Below are 18,735 nucleotides of genomic sequence, written 5' to 3'. Positions count from 1 at the left end.
CATTAATTTAACATACTTTTTAACTTGAGTAAATTACGATTTTAACCCTTGTGTTTGTTCCAATTTAACTCTATCAGCCCAAAAAAGAATCTTTTAACATTTTGAGACTCCAACGTCATGTTTTCTAACCATTTTAGCCTCTATCACTAACCCCATCCATATGTTTGGTTGAAAAGTGATCATGTGCCCCTCACATGAAGGGTATTTATGTCAATTCACATGTTACAACAATAAGTATCCTATTTAAAGTCCATTTAATCAAAACAATTTGTTTTTTTTTTAACAGTTGATATGGTACACAAACACAACCAGATAACTAGCCATCTATACATTCACACCATCTCTTCCATGTAGTAACCATGACCATGCATAGCACCCCTTCTCTTTTCTTTCTCCCCACCGGCAACTTCGAGGCAAAGGAAAGCACCTCCTTTACTCCCAAACAATTATGCAGACCTTTTAAATGAGTTTATCAAATTATAAACCATTGAAATGTCTATCATTGACCAAGAAAAAAACAAATGCAGTACATCATGAAACCTATAACAAGAAATTACCAACCACCACCACTACCACCGCCACCCCACTGCCATCAACGGCGACTTCTAGATCTAAGGTTTTCAGAACTTCGTGATTTATGGTTTCACCATATCCAACAATAGCGGCGACTGTGGGATGCGATTAAGGTTCTGGCAAACTCTGGTAAGCTTAAACTCGTGTGTATGCCCGTTTTGGTGTAGATCAGCATACTCGAAAGGCTTGAAACATGACCGGTTGTGTTGGGTTGCGTGTCAAAAGCAATTGTTGCGAATCGATGATTATGAAAGTGTGATGAAGGTAGAGGTGGTGGCGGCTGAGTGGTGGTGGTGTGTTTTGGGGTTTAGAGAATCTTCAAATGAAAAGATGAAGATGGGATGATGCAATTTTTTTTATTAAGGAATTTATAAGTGGAGGATGAATTGACATAAATGCCCCTCATGTGAGGGGCACATGATCACTTTTTAACCAAGTAAATAGATGGGGTTAATGATAGAGGCCAAAAGGGTTAGAAAACATGACATTGGGGTCTCAAATTTTAAAAGATTATTTTTTGAGCTGATAGGGTTAAAGTGGAACAATCACAAGGGCCAACATCGTAATTTACTCTTTTAACTTTATTTAGTTTAAAGAATCAAACGTGTTTTTTTATTGAACAAAAGTGAAAACTGAGGAAAAAATATATCAAACTTGTGGTACAACCTACCACAGAACATCCATGTATTCAATATATTTTTCATTAATGACAATTACAATGTTTAGTAACCAATGTTTTGTGTAATGTTTGATGTCATTTAGGGGAATTAGAAGTTGAATAAACGTTTATCGCGAGTGTGTTAGAAAGTTACAAGCAAATAACGCCTCCTCGGTGCGCAATAGTATCTCAATCCATGAGCTTGTATCTTTTCTCTTGTACTCCTGTGACCCCCATTTGTATCTCTATTATTGTATGCAATGGCATCTGAAACCACAACACTAAATTCAGTATTATGCCTTTTGACCCGTTTCCCTTTTAGCTAAATTTTTTATTTGACCCGTTTGAGATAAACGGGTCGACATTGCAACTTTGAGAATGTGTGTGTTTACCTCTATGTGCGGAATTTCTTTCAAAGGTCTATCAGCAAAATATGCATATAATGCTCTCAAAACAGCCTGTACAAAAGCAAAAATCGATTGTTACTAATTTAAGGTTATTAATTTCTAAATACTACGATTTGGGATGAAGTACGAAGGTTAACCTGGTGAGATACTACTACGACAGGAGCTCGTTGCCGTTCAAGCTCGATTATCACGGGCTCCAACCTTTGTATCACATCCAAATAAGACTCTCCACGTGGATATCGATACCTCAATTTATCCTTCTTTCGCGACCTTCAATGATTTAAGTAAAAAAAAAAATTCTTCACTTAGAAGTAACACGACATGATATATAACTCATATCTATAATAAGGTAAATAACCTTAAAATGAACTATAGACTATTAAAATTAGCAAGTATAAATTTGTAGATTTGGGATAAAAAAAAAATACTCGTATTCCTCGGGCATGTTCTTTTTTATTTCTTCATATGTCATTCCATCACATACACCGGCATTTATCTCATCAAGTGCACGCCATTGTACCTAAATTAAAAATAAAATAAAATATATTTAATAAACTAAAAATGATATATGCAAATCTCGTATTCACACTAACCTTTGGGAACCCGACTATTTGATTTGCAGTCAAAATTGTTCTTTGCAACGTACTTGTCCATACCTACAAGTTCAAAGTTAAAAATGTTGTGAAAGATGAAAATAGTGAAATGTTATTACAAAATAACAAATAAAGCAAAAAAGGCAAGCGGAATGAATTAGAATTCTTACGGAAGCAGCTCGTTCGTTTTTGAGTCGTTTCTCTATAAAGTTGGCAAGTTTCTTTGCATAAAGCTCGCCTTTCTCACTGCTCAAAAGAAGTCAAATAAATTACAAAACAGACATAGCTTGGGTACTATGTAGCACGGTACTCCATTTATGTGGCCGTACCCGTCTTGGGTACTTGTCGGGGACGGAAACACCATGGGTACTCGTCGGGGACGTTTCCTAAACGTTTCCAATGTCGGGGACGTATCTGGTAGAAGTATCCAGCCCGTTTCCATTTATTTTTAGGGTTTTTACCCTTTCAAATTCCACAACCGGCCATTAAATAAATAGACTTATCATATTCGGCTTCTCTAATCTCTAAACTCTCAAGTCTCATCATCTCTAATTCTATATCGATTGTCAATCTCTCACTAGATGAACCGGAATTTGAAAATGATTTGATTATTGATAATTAGTTACCTTTGGAAGATGTAGTATTTTTGGAATTTGTTTAATGTATTTTTATTTTTTTATATTTTTTATTGCCGTACCCGTATCTTGGAATCTTGAGTTTTGCCGTTCCTCGTCCCCGTACCCCGATCCCGTACCCGTTCCAGTGCTACTTAGCAGTTGGGTACAAACACAAAGTAATTAGACGAACAAACCTTATAACCGTGTCACCGCCAATTCTTCCTCTGACGTTATCGCGACTCTCTCCATGCCTCGTAAGAAAAATCGGACGAGGTGTCAAATGAGTATTCACCTGAAAATCATCTTATATTCATATCAGCACATAATTAAGCCAAGTACAAGTTATGAAGCATATGTATGCATATAAATAGAGATGTATATTCATTTTTCCGATAACTTACCAAGAAAAACACAATACGTCCAGGGAGATATCCACTAATATTATTCACCTGTAAAATGTAAAATATATATGGGTCCGTGAGTTATATATGCATATGGTTCACTCACTTCTAAACCTATATATATTGCGAGAACAAAAAAACAACTCTAAATCACTAAATATTGGGATTTTGAGGTTCATATTTTTTAAATTTTATGTTTCTTACATTCATTTGTGTATTATATGTACATAAAAAAAACCATATATTTTTACCTACACATAACCTACATATGTGTAGGTCATATAAAGGCAAATTGGAAAATAATAATCCCATCTTTCTGAAATTGGCCGATAATAATCCCAAGTCAGTTATTAGCCAATAATAATCCGACCTCGTCCAATTTTTTTGTAAAATAGTCTGCCGTTAAAATAGCTTAACGGAGTTAAGTTTTTATCCGAATTACAAACCGATGTTTTAGGGCTTTTGATCAGAACGAGGATACGAGTCGATTGATGTAAAACTTACCTCAAAATACTGCCCCCAACCCACGAAAACGGTGCTTCAATTCGGGTGTTTAACTTCCAATTAACAAAATTCAAGCCATTTCGAACACAATTTCGAGGTAAGTTTTACATCAATCGACTCGTATCCTCGTTCTGATCAAAAGCCCTAAAACATCGGTTTGTAATTCGGATAAAAACTTAACTCCGTTAAGCTTATTTTAACGGCGGTCTATTTTACAAAAAAATTGGACGAGGTCGGATTATTATTGGCTAATAACTGACTTGGGATTATTATCAGCCAATTTCAGAAAGATGGGATTATTATTTTCCAATTTGCCTCATATAAAAATTGAATTTTTTTTCTATAATTTGTTTTGAATTCTAGTGTGAGAAACAATAAATCTTACATTTGTAACACTTTCATTTACTTTTTAGGTTTTTAGGATTGAAAAAATGGGTGATTCATAAATATTGCGAGAACACGCGGAACAAAATGAATCACCCATTTTTTCAATCCTAAAAAGTAAATTTAGTTGGGAATTTCTTGTCGCCGAATATATATAAACTTACTTGTATCTGGCCGCCTTTCCCACTAGCCATGTCAATCATTTTAATATACGAACCTTCATTCACCGGCTCGTACACCTAGAGAAAAGAGCGGGAAAATTACGATCCATTCATTTTCGCAAATTATTTCCGTTTTATGTTATTTATGAAATAAGAACGGGACCCACAATTCAAAAGACTACCTTTTCATAATTATCAAGTCGCATTTTGAAGTCCTGATATCCAGCTTCAAAATCCGTCCTGTAGATATATACACTTTAACTTTACATCCACAAATTTTTAACCGAAATAACATGAGCGAGTGAGGTTACTCTTCTGCATAATCAGGACTCTGTTGAACCTTGAGCCTTATGTTTCTTTCAATAATCTTCGGATCATTACATATTGTTTCCAAAAAGATTATCTGTATTGACAATCATTCAAGAGATCATAAGTTATATGATCCTTATGGTCTTTTCTTTGTCGCTTCAATATTTTAAATAAATAAAATATTAGTTTGGCTTCAACAACACACCTTGCATTTGCCTTCAGCCATCTTCATAAGCATATTCCTTCGATTGCTAGTACTGTTTGTGGCATCAAATATTCCTACCTGCATGCAAACATAACGTTTCTCAGTAATATACGCTAGTAAATTTTCCCGCGTGTTGCGGCGGCGGCGAAACGTGAAGTAACTCGAATTTATAGCGTCTAATAAAAACGTAATATATTTGACCTGACTTGTTTCCAAACAAAATTTACTTCAAGCGTAGACCAACTGAAAACGTACATTTTGCGAAAACGCATTATATTTGACCTAACTTATTTGCAAAAGAGATTTACATTGAAACGTTAACCAACTTGAATTTATACGACCCAATTTATTTGCGAAAAAAAAAACATCATCGAAACACTGACCAACTTGAATTTATACCGACACGGCGACACGTACATAAAAATAAGCACATAAGAAAATATGTTATTAAGTAATGGTACGGCACGTTGTGGCGGCATCGAAACGTAAAGGAACTCGAATTTATACCGTCTAATGAAAACGTATTATATTTGACCCGACTCGTTTTAGAATAAAATTAATATCAAAACGTAGACCACCTGAAATGTACATATATTTAAGTACGGAAAACTTATTATTCCTGAGCCTACTCATTTGCACAAAAAAAAAATACGTCGAAACGTAAATCAACTTGAACGTACATGACAATAAGCATGTAAAACTCGAGTACAAAGTCTTTATAAAGTTGAGGGGTTGTAAGTGCCAATGCTGAAAGTTGAAGGGTAAAAGTAAAAATAAAAAATAAAAAACAAAAAGACAACAAAAGAAAAAAAGAAAAAAAAAAGTGGCCAATCAGTTGAAGCAACAGTAGACGCAACATTCTATTGTAGTTATATATATATATATATATATATATATATATATATATATATATATATATATATATATATATATATATATATATATATATATATATATATATATATATGTCCCAAATTTGTATGTGTCAAAATGGGCGGGTCAAAAGGTAATCGCTTGGTATGTGTAGAAGCGGGTCGGACCAGGATTACTTGAAATACTTTCTCCAAATTTTTTTAATGAGGGGTGTGTCAACGGATGAACGTCAGAAATTCACACACACACGTGACACGCCCATTCTAGTCTTTGATCGGTTTTATATATTCTAATATATAACATAAAAGACTTACTTGGCCACCTTCTTGCATCCACGCGGTCATGTCATCCATTGCCAAAGCAGCTACCTAGTGGCACGTGATGTATTAAAACTATTTGCAAAGAAACATGTCAATACATTGTACCATACCATGTTAAAATATTAATTTAATTTTGTTGAGAATTCGGTACCGTCATTTTTATTAATTTTTTAAGTTATGTGCACTATAGCTTACTTCTAATAATATAGCGAAGTCCCTAACTATGATCGATTCAAAAAAACGAAACAAATATGTTACAACGCTTTTGATCGGCATTCACCTCATTCCGGGCCTCCATGCCTTCCGGATTGTCAACTCGGAAAAAATCAGCACTCTGCATCAGTATTACGGTTCTATTATAAATACAAAAAGACAACAAAAATGGATAAATTTTTAAACCAAGGTCAAAAAAGAATCATATATTATATATACCAGACTAGCTCCGTGTTTAAGCCGTCGATACTGCAAAGCGAGAAAAATGATTTTAAACTATATACTTAATTTCATAGGCTCTAGTGGATAGTTGAATATGTAGTGAGAAAGCCATTACCTTTCCGACATTGAAATGTTTAGTGTCGTGACCTAACCAACGAAGATACCTAGTAAGTTTAGCAGCGGTAAAGGTTTTGCCACGTGCCGGCAAGCCCACCTACGAAACCATCAAACTTTTTAGATTTTTTTTTTGTTAAATTCATCATAAAAAGTCGAGGTGGCAATTTTTGAACCATATACTTATGAATGGGTTGATTTATGGATCAAATAAAGATTGAAACGGGTCATGGGTCAAATAAAAAAATGGATACAATGGAAACAGGTCGAAAGCCGCTTAAAGTGTATTCTTGTAACGAAATTCAACCTGACTCGATCCGTCTGACCCGTACTAAAACATGTTTTGCGCTGAACCCGTTTTAACACATTACCCGACCCGCCCATTTTGCCACCTCTCATTTAAAAAAAAAAAATTAACTGCCATTTTCGTCCATGTGGTTTGTCCAATCATGCAAGTCCAAGCAAAATTTCAAATTTGTAGCAATTCCGTCCCCGACATTCTCAAAACATGCCAGTTCCGTCCAAAAAACTAACGTCTGTTAAGATTTGGACGGAACTGACATGTTTCGAGAATGTCAGCGACGGAATTGGTACAAATTTGAAATTTGGCCTGGACTTGCATAATTGGACAAACCACATGGACGAAAATGGCAGTTAACTTTAAAAAAATTACTGTGGGCCCACCAAGACAATTGCGAGATGCATATCTTCTTTGGGTCCAAGCATTTGATCAGCAACAGCAGCAGCAGCAACAGCTCCAGCAGCAGCCGGCATTGAGTTCTAAATAGTTTCATATCTAACAACGTAAAAAAGACGAAAAACACCCTAAAGATAGTTTTACATCGTCAATTTGTACAAACCTTGGATTCCGAATCAGGTAAGCTAGTTACACTTGCGGATTTAGCTAACCGATAAGATCCCACACCTCTATCCACAAAAAGTCCTTTGTCATTATATTGTTTCTGTACTGGCGAAAACGTGCCCACAGATTTTGACTCAACCATGCCAGTAGAATGGTTCATTTTAGCACGATCCGGGCCCACAGCTTCTTTTCCGGGGTCCACAACTTCGGGTTCCTATTCAAATGCCATAAGCACATGTAAAAAATCTTGGTTCACCGAGTTACAAACGCTTTGATTCATTTTATGTTTTATCTTCAACGGGTCAAAAGGATATAATAATAAATAAAGTAGCTAAAAGGAAAACGGTTAAACCTGTTTAGAACAACGTAGGATTAATATATGATTAAAAAAAAAAACCTTTATAGTTGGGGGAGGATTGGTGAGTTCCGCACCGTTGTCTGAAGCGTCATATTTTAAAGATCTTGGATTTTCGGTCAAATTAGCTGCGTATACTACAGAAGTAGGTGGAGCGGGGATGACGTATTGTTCAAGATCAAGATCCAAACTTGCTGATAAACCATTCTGAGTAAGATTGCAAATAAATAAGATTTTATTATATGATAATCACCTATCCAATTTAACAACCCACTTGTTCTAATCAAAGATGTTCTAATAGGGGTGTTCAGAATCCGATTCGGATTTGAAAACTTCGAAATTTGACTCAGTTTGATTCGATTATCAAGAATTTGAATTCTGGTCCGATAAATCGAATACGAATTTATAATTTTAAATTCGATTTGAAAATCGAATTCAAATTATATTTATATATAATACACACAGTGGCGGAGCTTGACCAAAAGTTTTGGGGGGGAAGTCATGAGACTAAATTTTTTTTCCTACCGCTATGTTTCGGGTTGTATGTTCGGGTCGGGTCAAATAATAATAACTCCAAATAAAACTACATAATCTTCATTCATTCAAATGGCGCGTTCTTACACATAAAACTAAAAAAGCTAAATATTGTTTAGCAAAAATAAAGACCAAAATATTTATAAATTATAATGATGCGAGATAAATGGTGAGTACCTAGACGAAGAATTACAGCTCAGCCCGACAACCTTTAAGATAAATGATAAGTGCCTTTAAGAGTAAAGTCCTTTTTGAGTCCCTGTGGTTTGTGCATTTTAACTATTTGAATCCAAAAACTAAACATGTCTTGATTTGAGTCCCTGTGGTTTGTATTTTTAACCCTTTGAATCCAAAATGAAACCTCATCCAACCCTTTGAGTCCCTATGGTTTGTATTTTTAACCTTTTGAATCCAACCCTTTTAGTCCATGATTTGGATGAGGTTTGCATTTTGGATTCAAAGGGTTAAAAATACAAACCACAGGGACTCAAATCAAGACAAGTTTGGTTTTTGGATTCAAATAGTTAAAATGCACAAACCACAGGGACTCAAAAATGACTTTACTCTATATATAAAGTAGTAACAAAATTTACTTAAAGTTTATAAACAGTTATAACTTACTCATAGCCCGTTCTTCACATTTTTTAAACTCAATACGAAAATATGTATAAATATTTTGGACAATAAACTTGGTAGGGGCAAGGGATTTTTAGGCAAAATAATTGGTGGGGCGGACCTATATGATTTTAAATTTTTCGGACGAAAAACCGGAAATATTACACTTCTAACATAAACATTCGGGGAGCGGGTGCACCCCCAGTCCCTTAAAAGCTATGTCCCTGAATACACACATATAACTTTATTTTGGGCTATAGTATAAACTAATCTATAAATTTAATCTTAGTCCTAAAATAGCCCATTACCAAGCCCAGATAGCCCATAACGAATTTACATATTTTAAATAAATTTGAATCAAAACGAATTTATCTGAATTCAATTCGAATCGACCAGATTTTAATTGAATTCGACTCAGATTCAAATTCAAGCAAAAAAAAGTGTTCGGCCAAATTCATCATCATCATCATCATCATAATCAGTAAATCCCACCAATAGCAAAGCTAAGGTAGGGTCTGAGGAGGGTAAGATGTAGACAGCCTTACCTCTACCCCGTAGGAACAGAGAGGCCGATTCCAGTTAGACCCCGGCTCGATTCGGGTAATTCGAAAATTCGTTATTTGAATCGATTCAATGAACACCCCTAAGTTCTAAAACGAAAAAAAAACGACATACAATTATTCAGATTATCATCATTCCCATTATAGTGTGTTTAAGGGGCTGTTTGGATGTGCATTTGAAGGTGATGTTGAATAATTATAATTAGATAATCAACTATGAGAAAATGTAATGTTACAGAGTGTTTGAATATGCTTTTGCTATTTGAAGTAGAAATAATGACTTTCGATGGTGGTAAGTGTTTGGAAAATGAAGGCGTTTTGATAATTGTCAGTACATTAGCGTACCCACACGACCTTCATTTAGATCTAATTTTACTCGATTTCACCCCTTCCATAATCATTTTCTATATATTAACCCAATCTATGATATTTTTTATTATTTTTTGTTATAAGCAGTGGCGAAGCTTGAGATTTCCAACCGGGGGGTCGAAAAGGTATATACCCAAAAATTTCTATAAAACAGGGGGTCGAAAAGGTATATACCCAAAAATTTCTATACGAAAACTACATACTCTCCACTACTGAGCGAAAAGTTCGGGGGGTCAGCCGCCCCCACTATGCTTCGCCAATGGTTATAAGTTTATGACACACAGGACAACAATTGAGTTCTAATAAAGAGAGGAGGTAACCGATAAAAATAAGGGTATATAAGCAACTTTTCTCATTTAATAATCATAATCAAATGTAGGTTACCCAAACACTAGGAAATGATTATTGTGACTAGATGTGAATATGAAATAAACATATAATCACTTTTACAACACATTCTCCTGCTTGAAGAAGTAAAAAGAACTAGTAATGGTGCGCTAAGTGTTTGGCCAATTCTGATTATATGGGAAGTAACATATAAAAAAAGTGTATAAAAGCGACTTCTAAATAATCCATTGTTAATCATAAACAAAAGTAGATTTCCCAAAAAAACAAAATATTGATTATTGCAACATAAAGTGTAACAATTAGGTAATCATTTTTAAAACATGTATATGCATATATTAATTAACATGCACCTTGTGAAGAACATTAGGATCACAACATAATGGTTTAGTCTAGATAAACTATATAAAAAGCATCTTTTTTGCAATATAAATTATTATTATTATAGGTGCAAATTGCATACCTCGCCACCCTCATGTGATGAATTGATACTAACGTCAGAAATCCCACGAACTGTTGAGGGTTCAAGATTTTCTTGATAAGCTCTCCAACTAGCAGCAAGATCAAAGGGCGAAACCCTATCGGCTTTGATACAAACCCTATATTCAAGAACCACATCCGCATTTAGCTTAAACTGAGCCAACCTTGTGATGCCTTGCAGAGCCCCGCGCATGAACTGCCTGGCGGGACCCTCCTCCACTATGCATGGTTGAGTGTTATCCTTTGACTTCAATAAGAACTTGAAGTCCAATGTTTCTAATAACATAACAAGAAAGTGATTATATGATATTCAATTATCTGAAGCATATTTAACAAAACGTGTTTGTAAGTCTAATCAGTTCCCATTTGCTTTTGATACTTTTGGTTTCCTTGTGCCAGAGCCTGTGGACCAACTTAGGGGCTGTTTGGCAACATCTGAATGGTTAAGTGTTGAACCAGCAAGAGGTCTGAACCATTAAGTGGTCTGAACCATTAAGAGCCTGTATAATGCTTAACCGTTCAGAAGCAAATGTCTGACCAATTCAGATTAGAGGTCTTAACCATTCAGACTTTGTATAGATCTTAACCATTCAGAGGCAAATGTCTGAACTATTCAGACATCTGCTCGTGAAGCAAACAGTCTAAACCATTAAGTGCTGAACCAGTAAGAGGTCTGAACCATTAAGAGCCCCATTAAGTGGTAAACAAATAGCCCCTTAGTCGAATCCGAAGGGTCATGCACGGTAATGTTATGACCCCGAGATCGATGGATGTAGTTTTTAAAAGACTTGGTTTTGCTATTTCAAAAAGGGGTGGCGGAGCAGCTTGTTGCCCGTTTACCTTCTATTTCGATGTAATTTCATAATGGAAAGTTAATGAAAAGGATATTTCACACAAAAAAGTGTTACTAATGATTCTTCTATCAAACAACTATCCTCCGGTTCATAATGAAGCGTTTAAAACAATCGATCAATTATTAAGTTCAACTTCATATCCACTCAAAAACACACATCACAGTAACTTCAAAAACTGGCAAACTGACTGATCAGTGATCTCTATTTATGAAGCAACCAATGAATTAATCAACTATTAACCTTAAAGTCATCAACTTTCCTAAAGAGAAAACTAGAGAAATCAAATTGGGGGTCTGGTTAAAACCAATAACAGAAACAAAACCCAGATGGGAAATCAAACAATACCATGATTAGGAGAGACAACAAAGCTTAATTGCCACATAGAGCTCGATTCACGCTCCATTGGAAGCTAAATCAACAAAACAGATATCAGTAAAACAAGACAAATCATTATTATTAACATAATGAATCAAACAGAAAGAAAGAAAGAAAGATGAGTTACAGCTTTAGATGGGTCCCAAGAACCAACAAGAGGAACAGAACCAAAGACATGAGGAAAAAGGTCTCCTTTTGGGGTGTAATCTTCCATCTTCAGAGACACATAGAGTTGACCGCCGGCATCATCGTTTCCGGTATGGGATGTGGTGTCACTGTCAAGGTTTATTGATGAACCAGTTCCCATTTTGATCAGCAATCTTGAAGTAAACAGATATAGGTGGTGGTGGTGGTGGTTGTGATGGGAATAAATTGAGTTGGTGGTGGTGGAGTTGGCGGTGGTTCCAAATGGGATGTGAAGAAGGGGCTGTGTGTGTTTGAAACTTTATGTTATATCAGAAGATGGCGTGCGTTTTCTTGGGCCTTCACATCATGTATTGTCCATTATCCGGAAAATATAAAAGGGTTTGAAAAATATTATGAAAAAAAGTCAAAACTTTTGAATAAATAAAAAGTTATATAGTGATTTTGATTATTATAATTTATATAGATATAGATGTGTATTTATAGTCATTGATGAAAATAACTAATATGCAAGGGTTTATCTAAATAAAAACTTTAAGGACAATTACACCAAAATAGACGGTAAGCGGGCAACAAGCTGCGCCGCTACCCCTTTTTGAATAGCGAAACCTAACCTAGTAAAAACGAAACCCCGATCTCTAGGAGACGAAATGTTGCTGTGAACAACCCGTTGGACCCGTTCAAGAAATCTGATGGCTTCTGGGGCTAGCGAGCCAAAGGTATCAAAGGCAAAAAAGGATAAAGGAATGTTGATTATCCTCGCAGGCTTTTGCATGTTTGTCCATTTTCTTCGCTGCCGCTTTTGCAATTGCCTGACCAGGGACAAAACCTGTATCCCGTAAGCCTACAAGGGGGGAAACCCCGGTAAGATCGACACACGCGTGTTTACCTGCATCCCACCCGAAAACTAAAACGTCCGCGGGGCGCAATGTGGATCTTCCTTCCCTCGGATCTGTCAAAAAGTTTACGGGGGCTTCTTTCTTTACCGAGATCCCCGCCCGTTTGAGGATGTCCCCCAAGACATCCCGCACCCAATCGTGCCTATACTTAAAATCTGGCAGTTCTTTACAGTGCAGAGCATGCTCCCCAAATTGGTCTAAGCAAGCTTTCCGGCAAATCGGGCATTGCTCATCGTCAGGGAACATAGGAATCATGAGCCGATATTTTAAGATAGCACGGTATTCAACGGCTGACATCTTTTGGCCTAAGCCCTCGATGGGAATGACCGATAGAAAATCTTGGGCGTGGGCCCCCCGCAAACATTTTAGGACGGCGTTCTGCCGAGGGGTCGTACAGAAATCTGATCCAATATTCTGAGCGATACGACAAAACAGAGCACTCGCCAAAGTCTTCTGGGTCTTCGGTGGGGCGGTGTCCCTGTTAGCGAAACCGCCAATATCCAAATCCGGGAGGTGTCTATGCAACTCCCCCAGAGCCATGTCATAATCCCCATCCATCCCAACAACCCCACTCTCGCGCAAGATGTGATCTTGCAGCCCCCACGATTGAGCTCGCGAGGCAACAAAACCGTAAATCGAGACATCCGTGGCCGATATAAGCCCCAGCCCCCTCATCTTACAGGGCAGAGAAGCAACCCGCCACTGAAAATCCCCGAAAAATGAGCCCCCCATCTAAATGAGTTATGAATTTGTGTTTTTTTCTAAGGGAATGTGTGTTGGTTGAAGATGTATGAGTGAAAAGTTAATAATATACGGTTTATTTTCGAGTATCATGATTTTTTTTTTGCATGAGTTTATAGAAATGAAGTGTGATAGATGAGCAAAAGTGGATATACAACTACGAAGTTGCATATCACATGTTATTTATTTTATGCATTTATGTTATTATTTATTTCAAATGCGTCTTTACATCTAAAGTCTTGAAATACGTGAATTTTTATGTATCTAGTTTATATTTACGCATCACTCGTAAATGCATTGCAATGTACAAATTGAGCCCACATTTATTTTGTGTATTTATACGGAAAATTGATGTCGTATTTTATTATTCAAGTATCTACTTTCTTTTTACTTTTTTAATGTGTTTGTTTATACGTTGCAAAGAAATTATAACACATAAAGACTTGGTAGATATTTGAATAACAAATCTTATAGATGTATAACTAGGTTATAACCCCGTGTATTATACGGGTTGAGAAAATAAAATATCAAATAGTTAATAACAAAGATTTAACAATTATAAAACCATATTTTAAGACACTTTTCTGATATCCGAACAAAATTTTGTTTTATGTATGATCAAAACTTTCGATGTTTGTCAAGTTTATAAATATAAAAACATTTGAACCATCGATTAGAAGACAAACTGTATCATCGACTTTCTCACGACATGAACCCAAGTTTTATTTAAATAACAGTGTTCTTAATTTATTAGTTCTAAAAATATTGTTAAAATGTTTAGACAATACATATAGCAATTAGCCATTAGATAAACTTATATTACAAAATAATATTATAATTAATTAGATAAGTATAAATTATCGGTAATTATTAAGTTATATAACTTTAAAATTTAAACACATCGACTTGAGTTGCATCTTAAAAAGATGGTTGTTTTTGGATAAATTTATTAGTATGATAAATGTAGTTATTATTTTTCTTGTATTTTAAATATATTAAATAAATAAATTATTTGTTAAGCAAGAAAATCGTTCCCTCCCCCCTCGTTATGAAAATGCTCGATATTTGTTTCGGTTATTAAGATATAATTTCTAATCTAGTAATTAATATAAGAAGAAAATCGTTCCCTCCACCCTCATTATGAAAATACTCGATATTTGTTTTAATTATTAAGATAAAATTTCTAACCTAGTAATTAATATAAATAAATAATAAGATAATTTATGGAACTTTATCCATAATTTCTTAACATGTGAGTCCCCAACGTTTTTTTTCTAACCCTTTTAGCCCCTAACACTAACCCCATCCAATAAATGTTAGGGACTAAAAGGGTTAGAAAAAAGACGTTAGGGGCCAAAAAGATTAAAAAAAGACGTTGGGGCTCATATGTTAAAAATTCTTTTTGGCCTAAAAGAGTAAAAGTGCTATAACCACAGGGGCCAAAATCGTAATTTACTCTATTAGTTAAACTAGAATTACGACCCGCCGCAATGCGGCGGGGATTCTTTAGTTATAACTAAGTCGATTTATGACGCGCACGTCATGTTGAACCTGTCAAACGGGGGAAAATAGAAGAAACGTAAAAACGTTAAACCAAAGACGCACGTTGCGATGTGTTAAGTCACAAAATTTAGAACGAAGCATAAAGCGAAAAATTTGCGGAAAACAAAAGCTATAAAGGACCAAAGCTGAAAGTAAAAAAAAAAGTTGTGAGGATATATTGCAAAAGATAAAAAGTTTTGTGGTAAAAGTAAAAAAAAAACAAATAGTTTTGGGTTAAAAGTAATTTATGAAATACTTTTGGGTGAAAAGTAAAAAAACATTTTTTTTAAAAACCCCCAAAAGCCAACGTTTTAACAACCATATGCATAACCATTTTTTTTTTTTGAAAAACCCCCAAAGCCAAAATTACCACACATAAGTAAAAAAAATCAAAGTGGTTAAATTGCAAAAGATGGAAACTTTTGAATTAGTAGTGAAAAATCAAATTAATCAAAGGAGTTAAATCATATAAGATAGAAACTTTTGAATTAGAAAGGAAAAATCAAATTAATCAAAAGGGTTAAATTACCAAAGATTAAAACTTTAAACTTAAATTATCAAAGATTAAAAGTTTAGGGTTAAAAAGGAAACAAAGATTAAACTTAAAACTTAAATTGTTAGACTTTAAAACTTTAAGGTTGAAAAGGAAAATTTTTATTTTTTTTTTGAAAAACTCCCTAAGCTTACATTACAACACATGTATGCATAGTTAGGTTAGTTCTTTATAAGAATAAAATAAATAAATGAGAAGAAGATTAAACTAAATAATAATTATCCATAAAAAATTAAACTAAATGATATTTAGTAGGAGAGTTATCTATAATTAATTAGAAAATATTAAACTAAAATAATACTTATCTATAAAATATGGCCTAATATGATGACAAGTGTCCCAAAAATGGTTTCTTTTATTATATAGTATAGATTTGGCGTCACCTATTAACATATAAATTGTACTAATAATGTTAAATTTTATGATTTTCTCTAAAGTATGTTTGATGGGTTTTGTTTGTATGGGTTGAGATCCTGTACAAACAGTGCTAATTATAAGAACCGTAAGAACAGATCTGAACCATTGTTAATTTAAATCAAGGGTTGATATTGATTATAAATAAAACTCTTATAATTAAAAATTACTACTAACAAATTAGGGGTAATTTTGTAAAATTGCTAGTCATTTGACCATTTTCTATTAAATACAAATTCCACCAAGGTTTTTTAAACTAAAATAACTTTTATATACTTCATTATTTTTTTTAAAAATATATACCATAAAATCAAGTATTTTTTTATCTTTAATATGAGTACCATATTGCTATACCTTTTTGTATTTATAAAAGTGTTTTTTAAAAAAAGTTAACAAAAGGTGTTTTATATTTGTGCTAATAAGGTGCTGATTATGTGTTAATTACAAAATAATACAAACAAACACCAAAAGTAGATATAATCAGCACATCTGGTGTGCTGATAATGGAGAACGATTGAAGATGTTGTGCTAATGTCGTTTATGTTGATAATGGAGAACGATTCGAGGACGATGTGCTGATAATGAAGAACGATTAATGATGTTGTGCTAATTATATAGTGTTGTGCTGATTATATTTTTTGTAATTATTTTTAATTAGTTATAAATAAATATGGTCAAAAAGTCTAAATTACCCCTAAACTAATTTTTTATTGATGGACACTTGTCAATTATGTATTGGTTCTTATGGTTCTTACAAACTTAAGTGTTTGTATTTGATCTCATTCCTTGTTTGTATATCAAATATCAGATAATATACGTGACTAGGTTTATATTCATAACCTAATCTAGTTTTTGGTGTTGTGGCATGTTAAATGTTTGTTCAGACATATCGGCTGACGATTGACGGGGAAGTGATAACATAACATAGAATTTTATGTGGACCAAATTGTTTTTGAGAGGGCCAAATTAGTTAAGTAAAATTGGTTTGCTTAATAAATATATAACTATGTACTTATATTTACTTTATATATAACCGATATAAATATTTTTCAAAATTAAAAAGATAACTATGTGCTTATATCTATATCTATACTATATAATAAAAGAAACCATTTTGGGGACACTTGTTATCATATTAGGCCATGTTTTATAGATAAGTATTATTTTAGTTTAATCTTTTCTAATTAATTATAGATAATCCTCCTATTAAATATTATTTAGTTTAATTTCTTATGGATAATTATTATTTAGTTTAATCTCCTTCTCATTTATAATATTATTTATTTAACTAATAGAGTAAATTGCCCCTGTGGTTATATTACTTTTACTTTTTTAGCTCAAAAAGAATTTTTAACATCTGAGCCCTAACGTCTTTTTTTCTAATCTTTTTGGCCCCTTACGTCTTTTTTCTAACCCTTTTGTCCCCTAACATTTAATGGATGGGGTTAGTGTTAGGGGCTAAAAGGGTTAGAAAAAAAAAACGTTGGGGGTTCAGATGTTAAAAAATTCTTTTTTTGGGCTAAAAGGGTAAAAGTGATATAACCACAATGGCCAAAATCGTAATTTACTCTAACTAATATTATTTATCATTTATACATTTACGGAGTTTTAAATAATGTGTTAAATTTATTGAGACTTTGTTAAAAAATTTTGCTACAACAAAATAATCTATTTATATCAATCTAAATTTTTATCTATACTATACTATATAATATACTATACTATATAATAAAACATTAATGGGTGACACATGTCGTTCATTGTAGGTATTTATTTTTTGATTTTCTCGCCTCACTTCCAAACTTATCTTATATTAATTAAATAAATAAATGAATAATGAGCTAATATTAAATTTTATCCTGCTTTAAAATTCGAATACCATTCTTCTATTTTTCTAATAAAATATTATCTGAAATTGTTAATTTAAAACATTTTAAACAAAACAAATTATTTATCACGAAAACCAAACTTTGTATTAATATATTAAATATTTTTAATTTCACTATACAAAATTACATTTACTAACTTTTTATCATTTGGTATATAAAATTACATTTATTTAACTCGTGTAATAAATGAGGTTTTTTAAAGATGTATTATTTTATTATTTGGCAAACAATATTACATTTATTCAACCCGTGTAATACATGTGGTTTTAAAGATATATTTTTTTTTATTTGGTATATAAAATTACATTAATTCAACTCGTACAACATGGTTTTATATGTATATATAACTTTTTATTATTTAATATAAAAAATTATATGTGTTCAACCCGTGCCATAAAGGAAGTTTTTAAAGATATAATGTTTTATTATTTAGTATATAAATTTATTTACTCAACCCGTGTAATACACGGGGTTATAACCTAGTTTACTTTATATATAACTGATATAAATATTTTTCAAAATTAAAAAGAACAATAAATACACCTGAAAAACATAATTCATGCATATATGCTAAAGTTTAGAATACGGGTATATTCTTTTAATGGTAAATTTGATCCAAAACTTGATAAAGAATAAAATAATTTGTTTTT

The 18,735-nt window shown here is 33.3% G+C and overlaps 1 protein-coding gene across 1 annotated transcript; it reads right to left on the bottom strand.

Moving 5' to 3' along the window:
* Positions 1-1,258: 1,258 nt before the first annotated feature.
* Positions 1,259-12,395, bottom strand: LOC110869072 (6-phosphofructo-2-kinase/fructose-2,6-bisphosphatase). The gene is made up of 22 exons (XM_022118370.2): positions 12,031-12,395; positions 11,874-11,937; positions 10,658-10,950; positions 7,814-7,978; positions 7,415-7,630; positions 7,239-7,334; positions 6,556-6,654; positions 6,438-6,467; positions 6,286-6,339; positions 6,000-6,053; positions 4,813-4,890; positions 4,610-4,701; positions 4,481-4,538; positions 4,302-4,376; positions 3,250-3,297; positions 3,043-3,140; positions 2,402-2,477; positions 2,232-2,294; positions 2,067-2,158; positions 1,776-1,908; positions 1,624-1,689; positions 1,259-1,498 (listed from the first exon to the last, which is right to left on the bottom strand). The coding sequence occupies exons 1-22, from the start codon at positions 12,208-12,210 to the stop codon at positions 1,421-1,423; spliced, it is 2,208 nt and encodes a 735-aa protein (XP_021974062.1). The 5' UTR covers positions 12,211-12,395; the 3' UTR covers positions 1,259-1,420.
* Positions 12,396-18,735: the final 6,340 nt, after the last annotated feature.

This window comes from Helianthus annuus, chromosome 1 (genome assembly GCF_002127325.2).
Source record: "Helianthus annuus cultivar XRQ/B chromosome 1, HanXRQr2.0-SUNRISE, whole genome shotgun sequence".
Classification (NCBI taxonomy): Eukaryota; Viridiplantae; Streptophyta; class Magnoliopsida; order Asterales; family Asteraceae; genus Helianthus; species Helianthus annuus.
This window is presented reverse-complemented; position numbering and strand designations above follow the sequence as displayed.